General features: G+C 37.1%; 1 protein-coding gene across 1 annotated transcript in view; it reads left to right on the top strand.

Annotated features, from left to right (window-relative positions):
* Positions 1-22,613, top strand: part of EXO1 (exonuclease 1) — a 31,850-nt gene extending 9,237 nt beyond the window's left edge. The window contains exons 8-14 of the mRNA XM_072647588.1: positions 127-223; positions 2,538-2,766; positions 7,453-7,699; positions 10,422-10,983; positions 15,316-15,420; positions 20,610-20,803; positions 22,236-22,613. Of these exons, the coding sequence (XP_072503689.1) occupies positions 127-223; positions 2,538-2,766; positions 7,453-7,699; positions 10,422-10,983; positions 15,316-15,420; positions 20,610-20,803; positions 22,236-22,383 (1,582 nt within the window). The 3' untranslated portion in view covers positions 22,384-22,613. The remainder of the gene's footprint in view (positions 1-126; positions 224-2,537; positions 2,767-7,452; positions 7,700-10,421; positions 10,984-15,315; positions 15,421-20,609; positions 20,804-22,235) is intronic.
* Positions 22,614-24,066: the final 1,453 nt, after the last annotated feature.

A 24,066-nucleotide genomic window follows, 5' to 3' on the forward strand; every position in this document is an offset into this window, starting at 1 on the left:
TTGTGATTTTTGTCATATTTATAGGGTTTTCAGTTACAGTCAATGCAGATAGCAACCTTCTGCATTACAGAATTTTCTGTAGTAGATAATGAGGCTCAATACTTTTCCTTAATCTAAATGACTTAGATATATTGATGATACCACTGCCTTTCAAATTGCACTTGGTAATAAAAATCTAAATACATTGGAACAAATTGATAACTACAACCCAGACACTGCTATGGTAACTTTTTTATTTAATATTTTGCAAAAGAACACGTTTCAAATACATTTCTGGAGGTGTATGTTGTCTTCATTTGGTAAATATTTAGTGAAGTAGGCCCTAAATTTGAATGAGTTGAGTAGGATTAGTTTTTCAGAAGTGACATTGTCTATCCATAGGAAAAGAATAACCTTAAGGCACCATATACATTAACAAAGATGTTTTTGAGATCATTTTTTTACTTGGGTTTGTTATACCACAGTTTTTTGGACTTTTGTCCTCGTCTTGATTTTGTGACATTTGGTCTTTCTGATCTAACTACTCCTTTTTAAAATTTCCTTTGTCTTCTGTAACTTGATTTTGCTTTTTCTTCTCCTACTTCTCTGACCAATGAGTACTTGGCACAGTGCCTAGTGCATGGCAGGCACTTTAAAAATGGTCTTGAATGACTTCTATCCCCTTGACCAACCTTCTTATTTTCACTCCCAAAAGATGTCTCCTACCTGTATTACTTTGATCTACATATATAAATTTATTTGTGACTTTTATCCTCACTTTCTCCCTTATCTCTGCCTCTTGCCTTCCCTGACTTCTTTCAAGTCCCAGCAAAAATTACACTTTATACAGGAAACCTTTTCCAGTTCCCCTTAGTGCTAGTGTTTTTCCTCTGTTGATAATCTTCTCTTTTCACATATCTATCTTGTCTCCCCCATTAGATTGTAAGATCATTTGAGGTCAGGGACTATATTTTGTGTTTCTTTGTATCCCTAGCACTTAGTGTGGGGCCTAGCACATAGTGGGCACGTAATAAATGCTATCAATACACAGACTCATCTGCAAAATGAAGAGGTTGGTTTAGATGATCCAATTCTATATTGGCTGTTGACATTTAGGGGGCTTAAAAGTTACTTAAGATTTGCTCTTGCCCGAAGAACCCCAAAGTATCTTTTTCTACTGACTTTGTGGGCTCAGAATGTCAAATTTGTAAAGATCAAGTAGCCTGGTGTCTTCAAGTATTGTAGTTTTACTAGAGCCACAAGTATTCAGAAGTCCAGAATTCTGTTCTTCCTCCTCTTCTTCCTACACAGATACCTTAAAAAAAATTCCTTGTCCTATGTCAAACCACTTAATTCTTCTCTTTTTACACCTCCAATCAATTAAGCTCCACTACGTCAGTTAAGATTTATATCTTTCTACTTTTTAATCCGAATCATTTTTTGTCAGTAAAATCTTGTGCAATCTGGGTCATAAAATTTAGAACTGAAAAATAACCTCAGAAATAATCTAGCCCCAATCCCTAATTTTAGAGAAATAAAGTGACTACTTACCCATCAGGTAAAAAGTAGCATCTTAGAATTCTAGATTTTTGTTGAGAGGATCTTTAGAAGCCATCAAATCCCACTCTCTGAATTTTTAGATAAGGAAAAGGTCACATAACGAGTAAGTCTCCGAGGTGAGATTTAGATCTTTCTGACTCCAAAACCAGCAGTCTAGCTACTTCTCCACACTGCCTCTAGTAGCCGAACTGGAATGAATTTTCACAATTTCTGACCTTCAACGTAGTGCTCCTTCTACTATATCATCCTACTCACTGGATTTGGGGGACTATATTGTACTATTTTAAGTCATCCTCCTAGTCTATAATACCCAGTGACTGACATGGTAAAATGGCTACTCTGATATAATGTGTATATATTATTCTAAGAGAATCTTGTTTAGTAGTGGAGAATAGAAATATACCATATGTGAATTCAACATGAATTAGCAGTTTTATAATTAAAATAATTTTTGTTTAATCTAAGTCAAGTTCTAGAAGAGGAAAAGCTGATACACATGTTGCTTTATGATATTAGTTTTTAGAAGAATAAAGTAGGTATATTCAGAAATCTATTCCAAACTAAGCTTAATGTTTAAGTAGCAGCTTGCTTACCACCAGAAAGTTATTAAAATGTTGTTATATTTCATATTTTATCTAAATTATTCCTCAAATTAAAAAAATAACATTTTCTGGCCATCTTTTTGCAGTCACATTAAAGACAGGGTTCTTTCTGTGCAGACTTGTTCTTTATTTCTTAGAGAGGAGCAGTCAAGGGCACTTACACCTCACTGAAGAGACACAGACCTAGGAACACGAGATGTTTAATGGGAAGTGTAGGACTGCCAAAGTAGAGAGTGTTGATAGAGGGCAGATATGTCCTCAACAGCTGTTCTGTATGAGGGTAATTTATCAAATTTATGTACTTTATATATAATTTATATTTATCACAGAAGGAACTTAAAGCTGACTTTGTTCCCTTCACATGGGTATTGTGTTTTTTGTTTTTTAACTTTCTAGCCTCAGCAGCCAAGAAGTCAAGGGTGGGATGACAGAACATCTAATCAAAAGCCATTCAATGTGAATAGCATTTGGAATAGGAACCAGTGCCCTGCACCTAAACTAGATGCTGTTTCAGATACTCCGTCTTTGCAGGAGAGACGCACTACTGCAGGCACTGAGAGGATTGTTAGTACAAAGGGGCTAAGTCTTCCAAAGAAGAAGCTTTTTATAAAAAGACCAAGAAGTGGTAAGTGTCTGGCTTTGGTGGAGCATCATTTCTAGGCAGAATGGAGTAGTGGTAGGATAAGGACTCACTGATTTTTTTTTTTTTTTTGCAGCCAGTTACTTTTCTCTAGTTGGTTGAGATTTTTTTTTTTTGATGTTCTTGTTTTACATATTAAGCCCCATATGCAGCCCAGTCCTATTTTTCTTTCAGAGTGATTTATATTTATTAACCATACAAGCAATTAAGCAAATCCTCTTAGATAACTTCTACTTTTGCTTTACAAATCTAAATAATGAACATATTTTTGTATCATCACTTAACTGTATACTACTATATTAACTTTATTATTGCTTGGCCCTGATTGTTCATCATTTATTGTAATCTCTTTCAGGACTAGAATGCTTATCACAGCTCCTGGCAGATAGTAGGCACTTAATAAATGCTTATTAATTGGAGATCTGTTTTAGGATTAGGTCATCCTTACTTATTTAAAAGTTAGCTTTCCCGAAACTTTCATTTTACATATACGTGTGTGTGTATACATATATATATATGTATGTATGTGTATACACACATACAGACAGAGGTGCAAACATACATGTACACAGTGGGAAGTGCTATTCAAATGTTAATTGGCTCTAACACAAAATAAACCAAATATATTTGTTTAGATTTAACTTATTTCTCCTAACCCTAAGATTCTATGACTTTGGAGAGAACTTAAGATTCACTCAGTTCAGCCTTCTACGTAAAGTAGCAGTCCTCTACAGTTACGCTGCCATAGAGTCATCTGGTCTCTGCTTCAGCATTGCAAGTATCAAAGAACTAACTATTTCAAAGTAGCCTTTTCCATTTATAGATGGCTCTAACTGTGGTAAGTTCTTTCCTTATATTGAGCAGAATCAGCCTGGTAACTTAAACATATTGGCTCTGGTTTTTCCTTCACAGAATTCAACAATGTCTAACCCCTCTCCATGTTCAGAGATTTAAAAATAGCAGTGATGACGTGTGTCATGCCCATGCCCTTTCCCCACTGTATCTAACTTTCAGAGATTGTCAAACTGGTAGAACGACTAGGGATTAAGGGAAGAAGCAGTGGGAGAGCAGGGTTCTTCATGTATTCTTAGTCCATCTTTTCACTGATTCTAGGGACCAGGCATTGTCTTAGTACCAGGATCTAAATGACAGAAGAGAAGAAAAAACTTTTATATCCTGTTTCCATTGGAAAAATGTAAAAAGCTTTTATACTTGTTTGAGAGTGGAATCTAATTATAATAGCTAGCATTTATATTGCATTTTACAGTTTGCAAAGCACTATATCCTTACAGCAACCCTAAGAATTAGATGCTATTATTATCTGCATTTTACACTGGAAGAAACTGAGGCATACAGATTAAGTAACTTGCCCAGGGTCACACAGATAGTGTCCAAGGTCCTGTTTTAACTCAGTTCTTCCCGACTCCAGGTCCAGTGTTCTATCCATTAGGCCAGCTGCTTTTTGTCCCTGTGAGGGACAAAACTGAAATTTAGTTATTGTTATTAATTTTTTTTGTCTTGGTGCTAAGTTGAAAAGGTTTTCTTAAAGGTCATTGGCCCAATGACCAAATTGACCCAGGCACCAAATCCAATTGCCTTTTCTCAATTCTCTTCTTTGATACTTCAGCAATATTTTACACTGTTGCCACATTTCCTTTTTTCTGAAACTCTTCTGGTTGCTGAATTCTCACGTAGTTTCCCCACCTGATTATTCCTTCTGGTTCCCCTGCCTCCTCTCTTCCTACATATCTAGTTTTGTACTGGACATTATTTAGTGTTCAATTAATGCCTCAGATTTCATATTACAGTTACTTGGTATCAACATGTTAAGTTCTTCCCCTTACTGAACTGTCTCTCAGAGGCTCCAAACCTCATCCACATGCTTTCCTCAGTCAACCAAATTCTTACAGTTGTGTTCTTCTGAACAGTCATGCATCCATTCTTCCTTCGCATCACCATTACCCCTACTCTCATTTAAAGTCCCCTTACCCCAGTAGCTTGGACTACTGTAAGCATGCCTGCGCTGATTTTCTTAAGTAATAGAGCATCAATGCTGGAGAGGGTCTTGAGAGTCTTGGCATTCATGTAGCCAAACTGTCACGTTTTACAGATGAAGAAACTGAAGCTCAGTACAGTTCATTGATATCCCTAGATCACACAGCTAGTGTCTCTCTCAAGATTCCAATCCAGGCTCCTGAGTCCTAATCTTTTTTTTTTTTTTTTTTAGTTTCCAGCATTCACTTCCATAAACTTTTGAGTTTTAAATTTTCTCCACCTCCCTCTTCTTCCCCCTCTCCTAGGCAGTGTGCAATCTGATATAGACTCTACATATACATTCTTATTAAACATATTTTCCTATTAGTCAAGTTATAAAGAAGAATTAGAACAAATGGGAAGAACCACGAGAAAGGAAAAACAAAAAGAGAGCAAATAGTCTGCTTTGATCTGCATTCAGACTCCAGAGTTCTTTCTGTGGATGTGGATACCTTTTTCCATCATGAGTCTTTTGGAGTTGTCTTAGATCCTTGCATTGTTGAGAAGAGTCAAGTCTGAAAGTTGTTCATCACACAGTGTGACTGTTACTGTGCATAGTGCTCACTTCACTCAGCATCAGTTCATAGAAGTCTTTCCAAGTTTTTCTGAAGTCCACCTGCTCATCATTTCTCATAGCACAGTAGTATTCCATTACATTCATATACCACAACTTGTTCAGCCATTCCCCAATTTATAGGCATCCCCTCAATTTCCAATTCTTGGCCACCACAAAAAGAGGTGCTATAAATATTTTTGTACATGTGGGTCCTTTTCCCACTTTTATGATCTCTTTGGGATACAGCTCTAGGAATGGTATTGCTAGGTCAAAGGGTATGCACAGTTTTATAGCCCTTTGAACATAGTTCCAAGTTACTCTCAAGAATGGTTGGACGAGTTCACAACTCCGCCAACAATGTATTAGTGTTCCAATTTTCCCACATCTTCTCCAGCATTTATAATTTTCCTGTTTTGTTATCTTAGCCAATCTGATAGGTGTTATGTGGTACCTCAGAGTTGTTTTGATTTGCATTCCTCTACTCAAAAGTGATTTAGAGCATTTTTTCATATGATTATAGATAGCTTTAATTTCTTCCCCTGAAAACTGCCTGTTCACATCCTTTAACCATTTATCATTTGACGAATGATTTGTATTCTTATAAATTTGACTCAATTCTCTATATATTAGAAATGAGGTCTTTATCAGAGGCACTGGTTGTAAAAAATCTTTCCTAATTTTCTGCTTCCCTCCTAATCTTGGTTGCATTGGCTTTGTTTGTGCAATAAGTTTTCACTTTAATGTAATAAAAATTATCCATTTTGCATTTCATCATGTTCTCCATCTCTTGTTTGCTCATAAATTCTTCCATTCTCCATAAATCTGACAGGTAAACTACTCCTTGTTTTCCCACTTTGCTTATAATATCAGTCTTTATATCTAAATCGTATTTCCAGTTTGACTTTATTTTGGTATACTGTGTAGAATGTTGCTGACTCCAAATGTCTTAACTACGTAACTGCATAAATGTATCTTCTACTTTTTAGTCCATCCTACGTCCTGTTGCCAAATTAATATTCCTAATGCACAGTGCTGATCCTTCTTATTTCTTTATTCAAAAAATGCTTGACTCCTCAATGTTTTCAGAATAAAGGCTAAAGTATTACTTTGACCTTCAAGGTCTTCCATGATTTAGCCTTTACCTACCTTTTCAACTATTCAGATTCATTAATCCCCTAGTGTAGGCTAAATGCTGGGAAGGTAAAACCATAGTAGCTCCAAGCCTAAGAATGTCTTTCTTTGCCTCCTCTGTTCCCTCTACTTAGAATTTTCTTTTCTACCTTCCCTATCTCTACTTTGCCCACTTTCTACCTAGAATTCATGATGCAACTCTATAAAGTCTTTTCTGATCTTTTCCCTGCCCCTACTAGAAATAATCTCTACCTCTTTTTCCCCATCATACTTTATTTGTATATCTTAGGACACTTATTTTCTTTCTGCATTGGGATAATAGCTCTTTCTACATGTCTTCTCCTCCATTAGTCTATAAGCGCCTTGAAGCCAATGACCTTATCTTTATATCTGCCTTTCACTGTCCACTCAAGATCAGTGCACTCACAAATAAATACTGACAAAAGAATAGATTTGAAATTGGAGGTGTAAACTGCATAATGTAATCATACCATGTGCTTTCCAAAGAAATACACTTAAAATACAACATATGGCATCCAAAGCTGTTGTTATGAAAACCATACCATTTAAATTAATCACACATTTGCTTGTAAATTATTGTTTGTGTTTTCTTTATTTAGACTTCTCATTACCATGGGGCCATTTATTTGTATGCAGAAAGTTGTCTTCCAGCAGAGTGCCTAAAGGATTCATTCAAAATTTTAAAATAGTACAGAATTAATTATGCACGAGATTTTTTTGTTTGGGTCATTCATTATGTAATTGTAGATATAGTAGGCAATAAATGTTTATTTACTCATTTGTGAAATTCAAAAACTCTTGGGACTTTTTATGTGATCCATTTAGATCATAGAAAAATAAGTAAATTCATTCTAAGAACATTTTTTTTTACAGTGGGGTATTTTTGCTCTAAGTCAATAAACAAGTGCACAAATTATGTTTGTATTTAGAGGAACTATCAGAAGATGATCTTTTATCCCAGTATTCATTTTCAATTACTAAGAAAACCAAGAAAGAGAACTGTGAAAATAACAAGCCACAGAAGTTTTCTGAAGCATTCATCCCTGACAAAGGACATGCCATTTCTTGTAAAGAAACCTTGAATACTCAACCTAAACTGAGAAACAAATTTGCATCCTTTTTACAGAAGAGAAATGAAGAAAGTGGTGCAGTTGTGGTTCCAGGGACTAGAAGCAGGTATAATCATTTTAATAGAATCAATTATCTTTTCAACTCTACTCTTAATCACTAAATAGCATTAATTAAATTCCTTCTATGCTAATAGCTAGGGATACAAGGACAAAGATAAAAATGGACTTTTGTCCCCAAATCACTTACAGTATGCATATTAAGATATATACAAAACAAGTATAAGGTAATAGGAGTGTCACCAGCCCCTAGAAGGATCTGCTAGAGCAGAATTTTGAAGAAAACTAGGGATTCTAAGAAGAGAGGAGGAGGGATTGCATCCTATCTATGGGAAAGAGTAGCACAAAGGTATAGAAGTGGGATGGAAGGGGCCTATGTAAAGACCAGGAAGAAGGACAGTTTAGATTAACAGTGTGAAGACTTGAAAGATAGGTTGGAAAGAACTATAAATACCTAATAGGAATCTCTGTTTGATCCTAGAGGTAATAGGGAGCCACTGGGCAGGAGAATGCCTTGGTCAGACTTGTACTTCAAAAAAATTTCTTTGGAAGGTATGTGAAAGATGGATTAGAAGAAGAGATTTGAGACAATGAGAGCAACTAGAAACCCCTTTCAGTAGTTTAAGGAAGAGGTCATGGGCACCTAAACTAGAGTAGTGGCCTTGTCAGGCAACAAGCATTTATTAAGCACTAACTATGTGCCAGGCACCCTAAGTGTAGGAGATGCAAAGAAAGGGCGGGGGTGGAGAGGAGATACATTTAATGGTAGAGAGGGAACAACGTGAAAAAACGCTATAGAGACAAAGCTATATAAAGGATAAATGGGAAATAATGAACAGAGGGAAAATATAAGAATGAATAAGGATTCTTGGAACAGGTAACTAAGAAAGTTCTTTTGTAGTATATGATACTTAAGCTGAATCTTTAAGGAACTTGGGGAATTTAAGAAGTGAAGGTGAGGTTATAAACATTCCTGGCATGGAGAACAGCCCGGGCAAAGATGTGGACAGAGGCAAGATAGATTCTCATATATGAAAACAGCAAATAGGACACCATGGCTAGACTGTAAAGTTCTGAGAATAGGAGTCAAGTACAAGTAGATTAGTGCAGTCAGAAGAGACCAGGCTTTGAAAAACTTTAAATGCTACAGTTTATATTTTATTCTAAAGAGCCACAGGAATTTACTGAGCAATATTATGTTTATTTAGTTCTAGATGCCACATTTTGGAGCATTGATAAGCTAAAAAGTACCCAAAGGAGGGCAGCCAGGATGATGAAGGAACTAGAGATTATTCCACATAAGGATCAGATGGAAGAACTAAATAAGCTTATCTTGGAGAAATGAAGAAGAATTAGGGGAGGTGGGAGATATGTGACATGTGTCTTCAAATATTTAAAGCATTGTCATGTGGAACATGGATCAGACTTGTGTTTGACCCCTGAGGGCAGAAATAGAATTTTTAGGGGAAAATTTTCAGAAAAATTTGTGCTTGATGTAAGGAAAAACTAGTCATTTGAGCTGTCCAAGAATGGAGTGGGCTGCCTTGATGATAGGCTTATTGACCACATATTGGGGATGTTGTAGACAGTACTTTTCACCAGTCATAGATTGACTAAATGGCCTCTGGCATGTCTTTGTACTCCTAGATTGAGTGATAGCAACAGATACTTACTGTGAACAACCACATGCAAAGCACTGGGCTAGACCCTGGAGGATACAGAGAATTATTAAGTACTTATTATATTTCAGGTGCTGTGGTAATTCTTGTCTTCTGCTGGGGAGTCAGAAAAATCTTTTTGTATAGAATAAGATAAAGAATATCTGTTTTATTCATTGGTGGTAGGCAGAATGCACCAGTCAAATTTATAGTTGCCTCGAGATATAAGAACACCACCAACAATACTGTCAGCCCAGTCATGTAAGCAATGCAACTAGTATTCTCATTTTACACGTGAGGAAACAGGCTTAAAGAGGTTAAATGATTTGTTTGTAGTCACACAGCTCAAGTATCAACCAGGATCTGAACCCAGATTTTCAGACTCCCAATCCTTCCACAATCCTTTCAACCAAACTACCCCTCTTCTCAAGTGATTAGTTGTGAGAAATTACCCAAGGTTTGTTTTTTTTTTCCCTTCTCTAAAATATATTTCACTTCAGAAGGTCCTTAATTTTATGATTGTGGATGCCCTTCTGATCAGTAAAGATAATCCCTTCAAAAACTTAGTCTTCGATGAATTGATGTAGTGCTCAGAATTAATCAGCTCATTGCCAACCTTCTGAACCTGTGGGTAGGCTGATCTTATGAGACAACTGACATTTACTCAGACCCTTTCCATCTTTGTAGAATCTGCCACAGCCTAAATTCCCCTGAAATAACATTGTCTTCATGCCTCAGTGGTAAGGGACAAGAACACTAGCTCCTGGATTTGAAGGACTGAATTCTAATTATGACTCTTGATATGTAATACTGCTGTGAACATGAACAAATTGATTTAATCTCCTTAATTTTCTTATCTGTAAAATGAAGGGTTGGACTAGATGGTTTGGTTCTGTCCAACTCTAGATCTATGGTCTAAAATACTACCCAAAATAGTCATAAAATATATTTAGTTCTTAGAACTATTTAAATTAGAAGAATCAAAGATCAAGGTCTGAATGTGGCTCATAATCACTATTGTTATTTTCCTAGGATTTATAAGTACAATGAGTTTTGCTCTCCATTGAGAAGAAACTTTGCAATTAGCTGAATCTCATTTTTCTAATCTTTTAGGTTCTTCTGTAATTCTGCGGATGCAGCTAACATTACTGAAGAAAACAGAAGCAACCAATCTTTATGTGAAACTACTGTCCTAGACATACAGACTGAGCAAAATGAGTCAGAGGAAACGGATAGCCAGAAGTCTGTTCTTACAAACGTAGCTCAGAGTCCAGGTGATCAGAATATGGATGATCTAAATGAAGCTTGTGATCATGATTCTCAATCTTCTGAGAATAAATTCACAAGGACAGTCTCACCACCCACTTTAGGAACACTAAGAAGTTGCTTCAGTTGGTCGGGAAATCTTCGGGATTTTTCAAGGACTCCCAGCCCTTCTCCAAGTGAAGTTTTGCAGAAGTTTGCGAGAAGGAGTGAACCTTCAACCCCTTTGATTAAGAATAATAATGAAATGTCCAGTTTGTCTCAAGAAAACAGTAATGATTTAGAAGGTGAAACATGTCCCATTTCTGAAATGGGATGTTCTTTACAATCTCAGGAAAGCTTGGAACTATCACAGAACAGTTTGGATTCCTCAAGGCTCTCTCAGCTATCAAGCAAGGATTCTGATTCAGAGGTATGTCATTTAATAAAACCTTTCTTTCCATATTAACACACACGAGAATATGATTTCATTGTCTATGATGACTGATTTCTCTTATAGCTTTCCTATGTGTGATTCTGTGAAAGACTGGACATTTCTTAATACAAACATATGTTTATTGTATGGAAAGATATTGACTAAGAATCATAGGATGAGAAGGACATGGTGTGGGTGGTTTGTGATCCCCACTGGTAGATGGAGTATACATGTGGATCCAGTTGTAATTCCATCAAAGAATTCCTCCTAGACTAGTGTGTGCTTCCCTGTTTTAACTGCTTATGAGTTTCCAGAATTATGGAATTATCGGATACTAAGCTGTGTGTGAATTTTTGTTGGAAGATTATTGTATGTGGATGGATGCATAACAAATATTTTATTTAATTAGCATTTGATATTCCACAGGAGCACGACACTGATAATTTTATATTGTCTTTTGTGACTGCCAGTTTTTAAAATTTATTTTCGCCCACTTGTCTTCTTTATAACCTTCTGTGAAAGAACAAACATAGTTCAGGTCATTTTTCTTTTCATGTGTGTGGGTGTGGGTGTTTGTGTATGTACATATACGTGTGTGAGTGGGTGTGTGTGGTGCAGTTTCCACTTAAGCTAGGTGCAGTTTCCACTTAAGCTAATCATTGTCAGAATGACTGGATCGCTTCACAGTTCCACCAACAATGTATTAATAATGTACCTCTTTTCCCACAGCTCCACCAACATTTATCATTTGTCATTATGACATCTTTTATAGATATTGATAAATGTGTGGTAGACTCTTAAAGTTGTATAAATTGCATATTTCTAATCATTGATGATTTAGCGCATTCTTTTATGATTGTTGGTAGCTTGGATTTTTTCTTTGAAAACTGCCTGTTCATATGTCCTTTGACTATCATTCAGGAATGGCCATCAGTCTTATACATTTTAATAAGTTCCCTATATATCTCAGGTACAAGACATTTATTAGAGAAACTTGCCGCAAAGATATTTTCCCCCAGTTACTGGTTTTCCTTCTACTTTTTACTACTTTTTGTTTGTGCAAAAAATTTTTAATTTTATGTAATCAAAATTGTCCATTTTAATTTATGTGATCCTATCACTTGTTTGGTCATGAACATTTCCCCTGTTTATATATTCCATATCAGTACAACTGAAAGGTAATTAATTACCTTGCTCCTCTAATTTGTTGGATTCAACCTTTTATGTCTAGGTCATGGAACCATTTGGAACTTATCTTGGTGTATAGAAGTACTAGTATAAACATAATTTCTGCCAAATTTCTATCCCATTTAAAATTTTTCTTTTTAATTTGTGGAATAAAACAAGCATTTCCAAAACATAGAATAATAAAAAAGATGAAACTTCAAATCTGCTATGTACAATTTGCTGTTCCTTTCAAATATACAACAAAGTTATCGTGTAAATTTTTTTTTTCTTCTCTTCCTCCCTCTCTCCTCCATCCCCCCAGATGACCACCATTAGTCACAAATAAAATGGAATATTCTCTCAACTTCTGCCTCTGGGCTTCTTTGGCTTCCTTCAAGCCTCACCTTAAATCTCACCTTCCACAAGAGGATCCTGACCAGCACCCCCACCTCCCAGGCTTCCCTCTGAGATGATCCCCCTTTATACTATGATCTCATATATACATGATTATTTTCATGTTGTCTCCCTCATAGGAATGTGAGCTCCTTCTGGGCAGGAGTTGTATTATCATCATATAGGGCACACAGTACGTGCTTAAAAAATGCTTTTTGGCTGGCTGGCTTACTCGGCACAGTCATCCTGCTTAACCAACAGCATTATCTTGGACTCTTCTTGTTCCTCTCCATTCATATGGTCACCACCCTGGGTCAGGTGCCCATCGCCATTTACCTAGACTGTTCTGATATCCTCCTCATTAATCTCTTTACCTCCAGCTTCTTCAATCTTCAAACCATCCTTCATTAAATGCCAAAATAGTTGGGTTTGAACATGTCTCCTCACTGCTTAAATCTTCAGTGCCTCCTTATTAGTAATACACTTAACATTTATATTATACCTTGGTATTTGCAAAGTACTTTCTTTACATGTATGATCTCATTTGATCTTTACAACAACCTTGAGGGTAGGTGCTACTAGTAGCCCCCATTTTACAGATGAGAAAACTGAGGCTCAGAGAGGTTAAGTGACTTGCTTAGAATTACTGCCTAGTCAGTGTCCAAGGAAGGGTTTGAACTCAGGTTTCATCTTGACTCCAAACCTGGTGTTTTTCTCACTGTGTTACCTTGTTTCCTTGATGATTTTAAAAATAAATACGGACTTCTCAGTCTACCACTTAAAGTCACCTACAATTTTTCTTTAACCTGCCCCTCCCATTCTCATTTCACATTACTCCTAGCATGTGTTATGTGTTCCAGACAAGCTGCTCATTTTGATGTTCCTCAGACTTGAAATGCCATCTCTTGCCTCTGTGCATTTGCACAGGTCTTCCCCATGGAAAAAACCATCTGTGCCTCAATTTTTCTGTCCTGTTTTCTTAGCACTTTTTGGCAATAGTGAATCCTGTGTTTATTTGTTTCCAGCCTTTCTGATTCAGTTACCCCCATTCTCTCTCTCACTGGTACAAATAGTTTTAATCATTACTGCTTTGATACTTTAAGAAATCTTCCCACCTTTTTTTTCATTATTACCTTGGAGATTCTTGATCTTTTGTTTCTCCATATAAATTTTGTCATTATTTTTTTCTTTATATTCTTTTGGAAGTTTGTACAGTATTGAATACTGAACTAATGTCATTTTAAAAATAATACTGGCTCAACTGTTAATGTTTCTTCTATTATTTAGGTCTGCGTTTATTTCTGCCTAAGTTTATTTATCTCATGACCTCTGTCATTGGAAAAACTTCCATCACATTGCATAGCATTTGGAAAATTTTAATTATTTGAACTTTCTGATGGTTTAGATTCTGGATGAAAAATAGAGGTTATAGATATCTTCAAAGTAATGATCCTACTTAATCTAAGTTTTACAGCAGTTTTTGTCAACCATATTTAATAATTGAGTGTTAATTGTTTTTAGGTTTTATTAACATTTCTAGATATGCTTCTCTTCTGACCTCTGCCCTCTCTTCACATCACACATTGGTTCATCTTGATAGGTGTATATCTTTCTACTCCCATAGTCAATCAACAAGCATTTGTTAAGTGTTTATTATGTACTAGACATTGTATGTACTAAGTGCAAAAAAAGGCAAAAAGACCTCTCTGCCTGCAAGGAGCTTAACTTCCTATCTTTCCAGCTTAAGGAAGGTGATACATTTCACTAACATGAAATTTATTCCCAGCTTTTCTTTTTTAAATGTTTAATTTATCTTTGTCTCTGAATTCTTCTGATGTTATTATTAGGACAAGTAATGATATAGTTTCCCTTGCTGTGACTTCTATTGGTAAGAGTTTTCTTTGGCAGTAAATTGTGCTGCTCTGTTAGGAGAATTTATATTTTGATTTTTGTTTGTTTTTTAGCGTATAACAGTATAAAAAGTGTTAGGAAAATTAACATGTGCCCAAGGGAACAAAAGCAAAGATAGGCAGGGGCCCCATGAGAATCAAGTTGTAAAACTAGGAGAAACTGAGTGAATTCTGATCATTTCAGTAACTTCTTTTGTTTTGGAAATATTTTAGGACTCTTTGTGAAAACATTTCTTTATATTTGCCATAGGTAAATACTTAAATTTTCTTTTGCCTGGTAACATGTCAAACAGGCAAACTAATTACTTGGTGCAGAACTAGTGTCAATTTTGCAAGTTTGGTTATTTATGAAAACTATTAGCCAGGTTGTAACAAAGCAGCAGTAATACAGAAGGCAATATTGTTCTGAGTAGGCATTTTAGCAGCCTGTTGAAATAGAACTGACATCAGAATTGCACAAGAGAGCTTTCACATTATAAAGAAAATAGGCTCTTAGGATTCATAATTTACTTTTCCATGTAAGACTTCTGCCATTTCCTTAAATGAAATCACTAAAGGATATCACCTTTTGTTTTCTTTCAGATATTCCTTCTCCTCTATTGTATTTTTTATAGCTTTTCTTATGAAATTTCATGCAGTTATTTAATGGTTACATAAGATCATCCACATTCATAGTTATATAGATTACTCATGTCATATGCTGTTTTTGAACTCTTTGAGAAAGGACTATTTTTTGCCTCCTTTTGTATTCCTAGTGCTCGGTACAGTAGCTGGCACATAGTAGTTGCTTAATAAATATTTATTAACTGATTGCTTATCCATAAAAATACTACACTAAAGATGTATTTTTTTTTTTAAGGAATCTGACTGTAGTTCCAAGCCATCTGATAATCAGCAGTCACAGAGCTCTCATCCACATTTGTCTTCATTTGCAAAAAGAAAAGACTCAACCCTAGGGAACAAGGTAAGTTGCTCTTTAGTCATCTTATCCAGATTCCTGTGGCACTGAATAAATGAGGCTTTGAAAGGCTAAGGAAAGAGGAATAGGAATCAACATCAGCTTGTCAATGCTAATAATTTAATAACGTAGTTTTTTAGGTTTTCACAATGAAAATTTAACACAGCCCTTTAATATTCAAATGTTATTGTCATAGTAACCTTGCTTTATGCTTTCTGTATACTCTTTTCCTAGTCAGAGATCTTGGCTTCAATACTGAAGGCTTAGACCAGAAGTGTCAAACACTAGACCTGCAATTCTCCCAAGTACTGCTGGGAACCAGGGAATATTAACAAAATAAATAAAACTATAATAGAACATATATAATGTTAATATGTGGTTTTCTAAATCAATGTGTGATATGCAAGGATCCTTATGTACTACCCCATTTCTATTTAAGTCTGGCACTACTGCCTTAGCATGTCAATACTATGTGACTTGCTCTCAAATCTACTGTAGCTCTGACCTATTTCCTGAATTGCAATCCTGAATTTCTCTACAGCTCAGCATGTTTAAAACCAAACTCATTATCCTTCCCATAAAATCAGATTCCCTCCCCAAAAAAACCCCAAACTTCCCTATTTTCTAAATGTTATAGTTTTCCAGTCAGCAGTCTTAAAACCTTGGAGTCTGCTTCCCTTCCTTTCTTTGAAAGAATCCCTCGGGGGGCGGAGCCAAGATGGCGGTGTAGAAGCACACAAATACGCTAGCTCCGAACTCACAGCCCATGAAATATCTGTAGAAAAGAGCTGCCAATAAATTCGGGAGCAGGAGAAGCCACATAACAGCGGAGCGGACAAGATTTCTGTTCCAGAGAGCCTGAAAACCTCTCACAAAAGATTCTTCGCTCCATGGACTGAGAGCCGAGCACAGCCCTGCCGCGGCCGCCCGGTGCCAAGAGGAGCAGATCCAAGCGGGGAGCAGATCCAAGCAGGCTTCAGGGACAGAATCTCCAGCAGCCGCACGGGTCCCTCCACCCACAGGTGACAAGGGTCGGTGAGAGGGTCTCTTCGGCGGGTCAAGAGGGGAGTGGGGAGCCCCCATGACTCAGGCCCCCTCGGGAGGCACCAGCGGAGGTGGGAGCAGACCGGGGCTCCCCAAGCAGGCAGGGGCCTGGATCCATTGTTGAAGGTCTGTGCATAAACTCCCTGAGAGAACTGAGCCTGAGAGGCAGCCCTGCCCTGACTTGAGCACCTGAACTTGATCTCACACTGAATAGCAGCCCTGCCCCCGCCCAAAGCCCTGAGGCTGGGAAGCAGCATTTGAGTCTCAGACCCCAAGCGCTGGCTGGGAGGATCAGGAGGCGAGGTGGGTGTGAGGAGAATATTCAGAGGTCAAGTCACTGGCTGGGAAAATGCCCAGAAAAGGGAAAAAAACCAAGACTATAGAGGGTTACTTCTTGGTGAGCAGGTTTCTCCTCCCCTCCTTTCTGATGAGGAAGAGCGGTGCTCACCATCAGGGAAAGACACGGAAGTCAGGACTTCTGTATCCCAGCCCACTCAATGGGATCAGACCTGGGAAAAGCTCAAAAAGAGCTCAGAAAATTTTGAAAATTATTTTAGAGAGGTGGAGGAAAAACTGGGAAGAGCAATAAAAGACTTGCAAGCAAAGTATGAACAGCAGATCAGCACCCTGCTAAAGGAGACCCCCCAAAAAATGCTGAAGAAAATAACACCCTGAAAAATAGGCTAACTCAATTGGCAAAGGGGGTTCAAGAAGCCAATGAGGAGAAGAATGCTTTCAAAAGCAGAATTAGCCATATGGAAAAGGAGATTCAAAAGATCACTGAAGAAAATAGTTCTTTCAAAATTAGAATGGAACAGATGGAGGCTAATGACTTTATGAGAAACCAAGAAATTACAAAACAAAACCAAAAGAATGAAAAAATGGAAGATAATGTGAAATATCTCATTGGAAAAACAACTGACCTGGAAAATAGATCCAGGAGAGATAATTTAAAAATTATGGGCCTACCTGAAAGCCATGATCAAAAAAAGAGCCTACACATCATCTTTCATGAAATTATCAAGGAAAACTGCCCTGATATTCTAGAACCAGAGGGCAAAATAAATATTGAAAGAATCCACCGATCACCACCTGAAAAAGATCCAAAAAGAGAAACTCCTAGGAATACTGTGGCCAAATTCCAGAATTCCCAGGTCAAGGAGAAAATATTGCAAGCAGCTAGAAAGAAACAATTCAAGTATTGTGGAAATACAATCAGGATAACACAAGATCTAGCAGCTTCTACATTAAGGGATTGAAGGGCATGGAATAGGATATTCCAGAAGTCAAAGGAACTAGGACTAAAACCAAGAATTACCTACCCAGCAAAACTGAGTATAATACTTCAGGGGAAAAATTGGTCTTTCAATGAAATAGAGGACTTTCAAGCATTCTTGATGAAAAGACCAGAGCTGAAAAGAAAATTTGACTTTCAAACACAAGAATGAAGAGAAGCATGAAAAGGTAAACAGTAAAGAGAAGTCATAAGGGACTTATAAAAGTTGAACTGTTTACATCCCTACATGGAAAGAGAATATTAGTAACTCTTGAAACTATTCAGTATCTGGGTACTGGGTGGGATTACACACACACACATGCACACGCACACACACATAGAGACAGAGTGCGCAGAGTGAATTGAATAGGATGGGATCATATCTTAAAAAAATGAAATTAAGGGGTGAGAGAGAAATATATTGGGAGTAGAAAGGGAGAAATGGAATGGGGCAAATTATCTCTTATAAAAGAGGCAAGCAAAAGACTTTTTTAATTTGGGGAAAAAGAGGGGAGGTGAGAGAAAAACATGAAGTTTACTCTCATCACATTCCACTAAAGGAAGGAATAAAATGCACACTCATTTTGGTATGAAAACCTATCTTACAATACAGGAAAGTGGGGGATAAGGGGATAAACTGGGTGGGGGAGACGATGGAAGGGAGGGCATGGGGAGGAGGGTGCAATTTGAGGTCGACACTCACGGGGAGGGACAGGATCAAAAGAGAGAACAGAAGTAATTGGAGGCAGGATAGGATGGAGGGAAATATAGTTAGTCTTATACAACACGCCTATTAGGGAAGTCATTTGCAAAACTACACAGATTTGGCCTATATTGAATTGCTTACCTTCCAAAGGGAGGGGTTGGGGAGGGAGGGAGGAAAAGAAGTTGAAACTCAAAGTTTTAGGAATAACTGTCAAGTACTGTTCTTGCCGCTAGGAAATAAGAAATACAGGTAAAGGGGTATAGAAAGTTATTTGGCCCAACAGGACACAGGAGAGGATGGAGACAAGGGCAGAGAGGAATGATGGAGGAGAGAGCGGAGTGGTGATGGAGGCAATTGGAATGCTCGGTGTTTTGGGGTGGGGGGAGGGGACAAGGGGAGAGAAAATTTGGAGCCCAAAAATTCTGTGAAAATGAATGTTAAAAGTTAAATAAATAAATTAATTTTAAAAAAAGAAAGAAAGAATCTCTCTCCATCTCTCCAATTCAATCTATGGATTGAATGGATCACCCAGAGCCTGGGGGTTCAAATAGTCTTTTTGTTAAAATCATATTGTAATACCCTCAGATATAAGCACTTCTCCAATCAGTTAAAATGCAATTCAGAAAGAAATTCAATTCAAAAAGAAATAAAAACAGCTAGCAAGAACTTAAAAAAAAGTCTACAAAGAAGTACCCGTAGCTTTCATGAGTTCTCCACCAAAATCCCAAAAAACTGCTTTTATACTCTTTTTGCCCAAATGCCCTGAAACTAGGTCCCAGATCAATCCACCAAGTTAACTCCAAAAAAGTTCAAGAGACATAATTTCTGGGCATTCAATCATTTTATTAATAAAGCTAGAATATTATTAATAAAAGGAGTCAGTAACATTATCGAATGCCAAAGACCCCTCATGGAACCCATTCAACACTTATATGTCCTTGGAGAGTGGGTGTCCCTGAGGGTGACAATCAACTGACTGGTTAACGAATAGAATGAAAGAGAGGTGGACCTATTTTAATGAGGGACTGGGGGATGTGACTTTTGTCATTTACTTCTGAATCATCCCCAGCCTTGGACAATTTAATCAAAGATTTTGTCCCTACCCAACCTTGAGTAGAACACAGTGGGCAGGAACTCAGCTTTCTAAGATGGTCTAGGAAGAGTAGATTTTTGGCAGAGGTCACCAATGTCCTTTGAAGGCCGGACTTGGAACAAGGAAACAGGCCAAGTAAAAAAGCCTGGATCTCCTTCATAATTGGTTATTAATAATCATTTCTCTCAAAGACCTTCCACAATTCTGTATACCTCACCTTCTCACTATTTTCTGCTTCAGTCAGGTTAGTTTCCTTATTGCTCTTCAGGCAGGCTTTTATATTCCCACCTCTGAATTTTTATTCCTTTTTTTATCTGGAAGTTCTTCTCTTCTTTCTTGTCTGTCTTGTCTTGTTATTTTCTCAAGGCCCACCTTAAGTGTTCCTTCTTCCCTGACTGCCTAGCCTTTAGATATGAGCACTCTTACCTCTGAACTTAAGTATTTCTTGTCTGTGCTCCTTATTTTGCACTTGGCAATACTAGGTAAAACGTGCTCTTTATTTTTATGTTTGTATCTTGCCTTCCCTAGTTAGAATAATTTCTCCAGGGCAACGATCTTATTTTATGCCTCTTTGTTTCTCCTAACATAACATCTTATGTAGGTACTCAAATGTTTGATAATAATGATGCTTTTGTTTAGCTTTGATTGATTTATTTTTTAGCAAAATACTAAATAAATGCAAATACTGAAGTCCTAGCACTGAAGCACTCCTTTCCTGAGAGAATGGTGACATCTTGTGTTTGTTAAGTTACTCTTTCTGGAGAATCCTACTGTGTTATGTTTTTGTCTCCATCTCAAAATATAATTTGAAATCCGATTTGTTAGAAAATTTGCAAAGATCTAATGAATACTGTCTTTTACAATTTGTAGTCAAGTAAAATGAATCATTAGAATGTCCATTTAAAATAAAACCATGTGTAAAATATTAATTTGACCTTGATGGGATTGCACACATATTATGAAATACATTTTGTCTCTGTGCTAGCCTGTGAAATACAGTATGAAATAGATTGAAGATAGTTATGTTTTTAGGAAGGAGCTATTCCTAACATTATGTGTCATTTAAAACTGTATAGGTTCTTGGGCTCTCTCGATCCAGTTCCATGGGATCTCTTTCTACAAGTAAGATCAAGTCTCTAGTCCCAGCCAAAGTCAGCGGCCTGAGCAAGAAGCTCACAGGTGCGCAGAAGAGAAATCATCACGATGCTGAAAACAAGCCGGGATTGCAGATCAAAATCAATGAGCTCTGGAAAAACTTTGAATTTAAGAAGTAAGTGTATATCTTCCAACCCTTAAGAGTATTTTGTGCCCTTCCTTTTATTATTAGGGAAATGTATGTTTCTTAGTATTATTGCTTTTCTAAGCACTTGAGAGGGATACTTCCTCAGCTTCTATAGTGGCACTGCCATCTAGGTAAAGATCACCATCAGAAACTTGACTCCTTATCCTTGCCTTTTTTAGACTTTTAGACTTGTAGTCTTTATAGATCAGATGAAAACTAGGGCACAAAATGATTAGTACTTCTCCTACCTTTCTTATGATGCAGCTAGGTGGTGCAGTGGAGAGAGTGCCGGGCCTCAAGTCAAGAGGACTCATTTCCCTGAGTTCAAATCTGGCCTCAAATACTTAGTAGCTCTGTGACCCTGGGCAAGTTACCTAACCCTGTTTGCCTCAGTTTCTCATCTTTAAAATGATCTGGAGAAGGAAATGGCAAACCATTCCAGTATCTTTGCCAAGAAAATCCCAAAAATGGGATCACAAAGAGTCAGACACACTGAAGTGTGAAAATACTTAGAAAGGGAAAGTTCTATGGAAATACAAAATTATATTTATATCTTATTGCTGTGACTCAAGTAGTGCAAACTTCATTAATCATTACCTTCCACTGTACCTCACATTTTATGGAATCTAACACTGGATTGGCAAGTATAAACCTTTTTTTAATATTTTAGAAGAAAATCTTTCTGATGCTGAGCATGTATAGACTTGACATGAAAATAACTTGCTGCCTTCATTCTAAAATTGTGTGTTTTAACATGTATTTGAGAGGCAGTACACTATACACAGCTCACCTTAGAACCAAAAAGACCTAGGTTTAAGTTTCACCTCTGGAACATACTGGCTTGGGCACTCCACCTCTCAGTTCAAATCTAGACAACTCTCTGAGACTATAAATTACAGAGAAGGTGTTTACCTGCATTGGTTATGAGTACTTCCTCAACCAGGAGTTCCCTATCCCTGTGAAATTCCAGGTCCAGTTTCTCTCTCTGTCATCCATGTGTTTCTCAGAGAAACCCACACAAAGAATGACAGAGGTAAAAAAAATAATGCCTAAACAAGTAGCCCAAAGTAAGATTTGTGGTAGTATTTAAATAAGTTCTTCAATAGAAACAGAACCAAAAGCCCCACCATTCTGTGCCAGATAGTGTGTGCTATTTCCCATGGAACCTGAATTGGAAGGTAAACTTTGAGAAGATAAGCCCTGAGAAGCAGACCAAATTTGTTGGTTCATAATGAGGAGTATTCTACCAGTGAATTAGATGGAATATAAAGTGCAATTCATGGATATGAGTGGAAAATTACTTTTATCCAATTTGTATCCCTTAATTTTTCCAGCTGATCAATATCTTTTTAAGTCTTTGCTCTTCTCTCTAAAAATCTTAATACACATTGTCATGTGATTATGTTCTTATATTTTGTAGAAATTCTGAAAAGCTTCCTTCCTGTAAGAAGCCAGACCCACTTTCTCCAGTCAAAGATAATCTCCAACTTACTCCAGAAACAGAAGAGGATATATTTAATAAACCTGAATGTAGTCATGTTCAGAGAGCAATATTCCCATCAGTATAGACTCCTGTTTGGCTCTTGTACGCGGTGAAACCATAATGTATTGAAGGTGCCTGTTGTGAGAACAGGGAAACTAATATACAATAAAGCCGACCTATTCCAGGTTAAAAATGTACATTCTGTATATAATTATGCCCTTTGTCTAAGTTGTATTTTGGCAGTGGGGAGCTAACTCAGAGAATAAATTTATACTTCATCAAGTTAAAAGAAAAATAAAAGTTTTCAAAGCCAAATCCTTACAGCTTTAAAAATTTGTTCTCGGGGGTATGTCTGCATTTTGGGATGATGATGGTTTGGAAATTACTACTTAGAGCTATATTTGAAACTTTTCCTTGATCAGTTTTTCAAAATAGACTTCAGTTTTTCTTCATGCTGTATTCCAGTGAAGAGTATAATTGTAATTGTCAAAAACTCTTACCTGTTTGACATCTCAATTAAAATTCTCTCTCAGGCTCACTGTCCTCCCAGAGGGGAGGAGCCCACAGTCCACACTGCTTTTGGGCAGCTTGGATGGTTAAGAAGTTTCCTCTGCCATCAAGTCTAAATTTACCTCTGCAACATCTACCCATTGATGCTTGTTCTGGCCAATGGGGACAAACAGACCACCTGTGATTCCCTTCTTCACGTGACTGCCCTTCACACACTTGACTCAGTTACCCTGTTTCCCCTGTCTTTTCTCCAGGACAAACATGCCCAAATCCTTCAAGTGATTGTCATGCCATAGCCTCAGTACCCTTCACTATGCAAGTTGCCTCTGTCTTGATTGTTTCCAGTTTGTTAGTGTCCTTAAACCACGATGTCTGGAATTGAGCACAACACTCTCGATGAGGTTTGATGCAGGCAGAGTACAACACAACTGTTGCCTTCTTGGATTCTTGAAAGCTACAGCCTCTTAATGCTGCCCAAGATCACATTAGCCATTTTGACTGACACATCACACTGCTGGCTAATATTAAACTTATAGTCTACTGAAACCCGCAGATATTTTTCAGAACAGATGATATTTTCTCATTGCTCTCTTCCCCCGTCCCCCACTCTATCTCCACCTTATCATCTTTATATTTTGTGAAGTTAATTTTTTTTATACCCAAGTACCAGTCTACATTTATTTATCCCTTTTGAGTTTCATCCTATTAGATTCAGCTTAATGCTCTATCCTGTCAAGATCCTTTGAATACTGATGCTGTCATCCACTGTGTTCGCTGTCTTTCCCAACCTTGTCTTCCCATCTGCAGATTTGATGAACATAACCATCTGTGCCTTTATCTATTAATGATAAAAATGTTACAGAACATGAGATATGCTCAGAGTGAAGGTCTGCCATATTGGCACCAAATCATTAATAACTGAGTCCACCCATTCAACAGTTCTGATTCCATGTAACTGTATTATCACTTAATCCATATCTGCATCTTTACCAAAAGAATAGTACAAGATACTTTATCAAAAGCTTTGCTAAAATCTATGCAAATTAGATCCGCAGCATAAGTAAATACAAAATAATTTGAAGAAAGAGAACTCTAACAGCTGGAAAGAAGAGTCACAAATCAGAAAAGGCTTCCTATAAGAAATGATATGTTAATTGGGCTAAAGATTTGAAATGTGATGAGGATAGAGGGCATTCTAGGCATACTGGAGGAGCCAGGTTTTGGGGGAATAGGAAGTAAGTAAAAGAAAATGGCTAGA

Source organism: Notamacropus eugenii, chromosome 2, assembly GCF_028372415.1.
Source record: "Notamacropus eugenii isolate mMacEug1 chromosome 2, mMacEug1.pri_v2, whole genome shotgun sequence".
NCBI lineage: Eukaryota > Metazoa > Chordata > Mammalia > Diprotodontia > Macropodidae > Notamacropus > Notamacropus eugenii.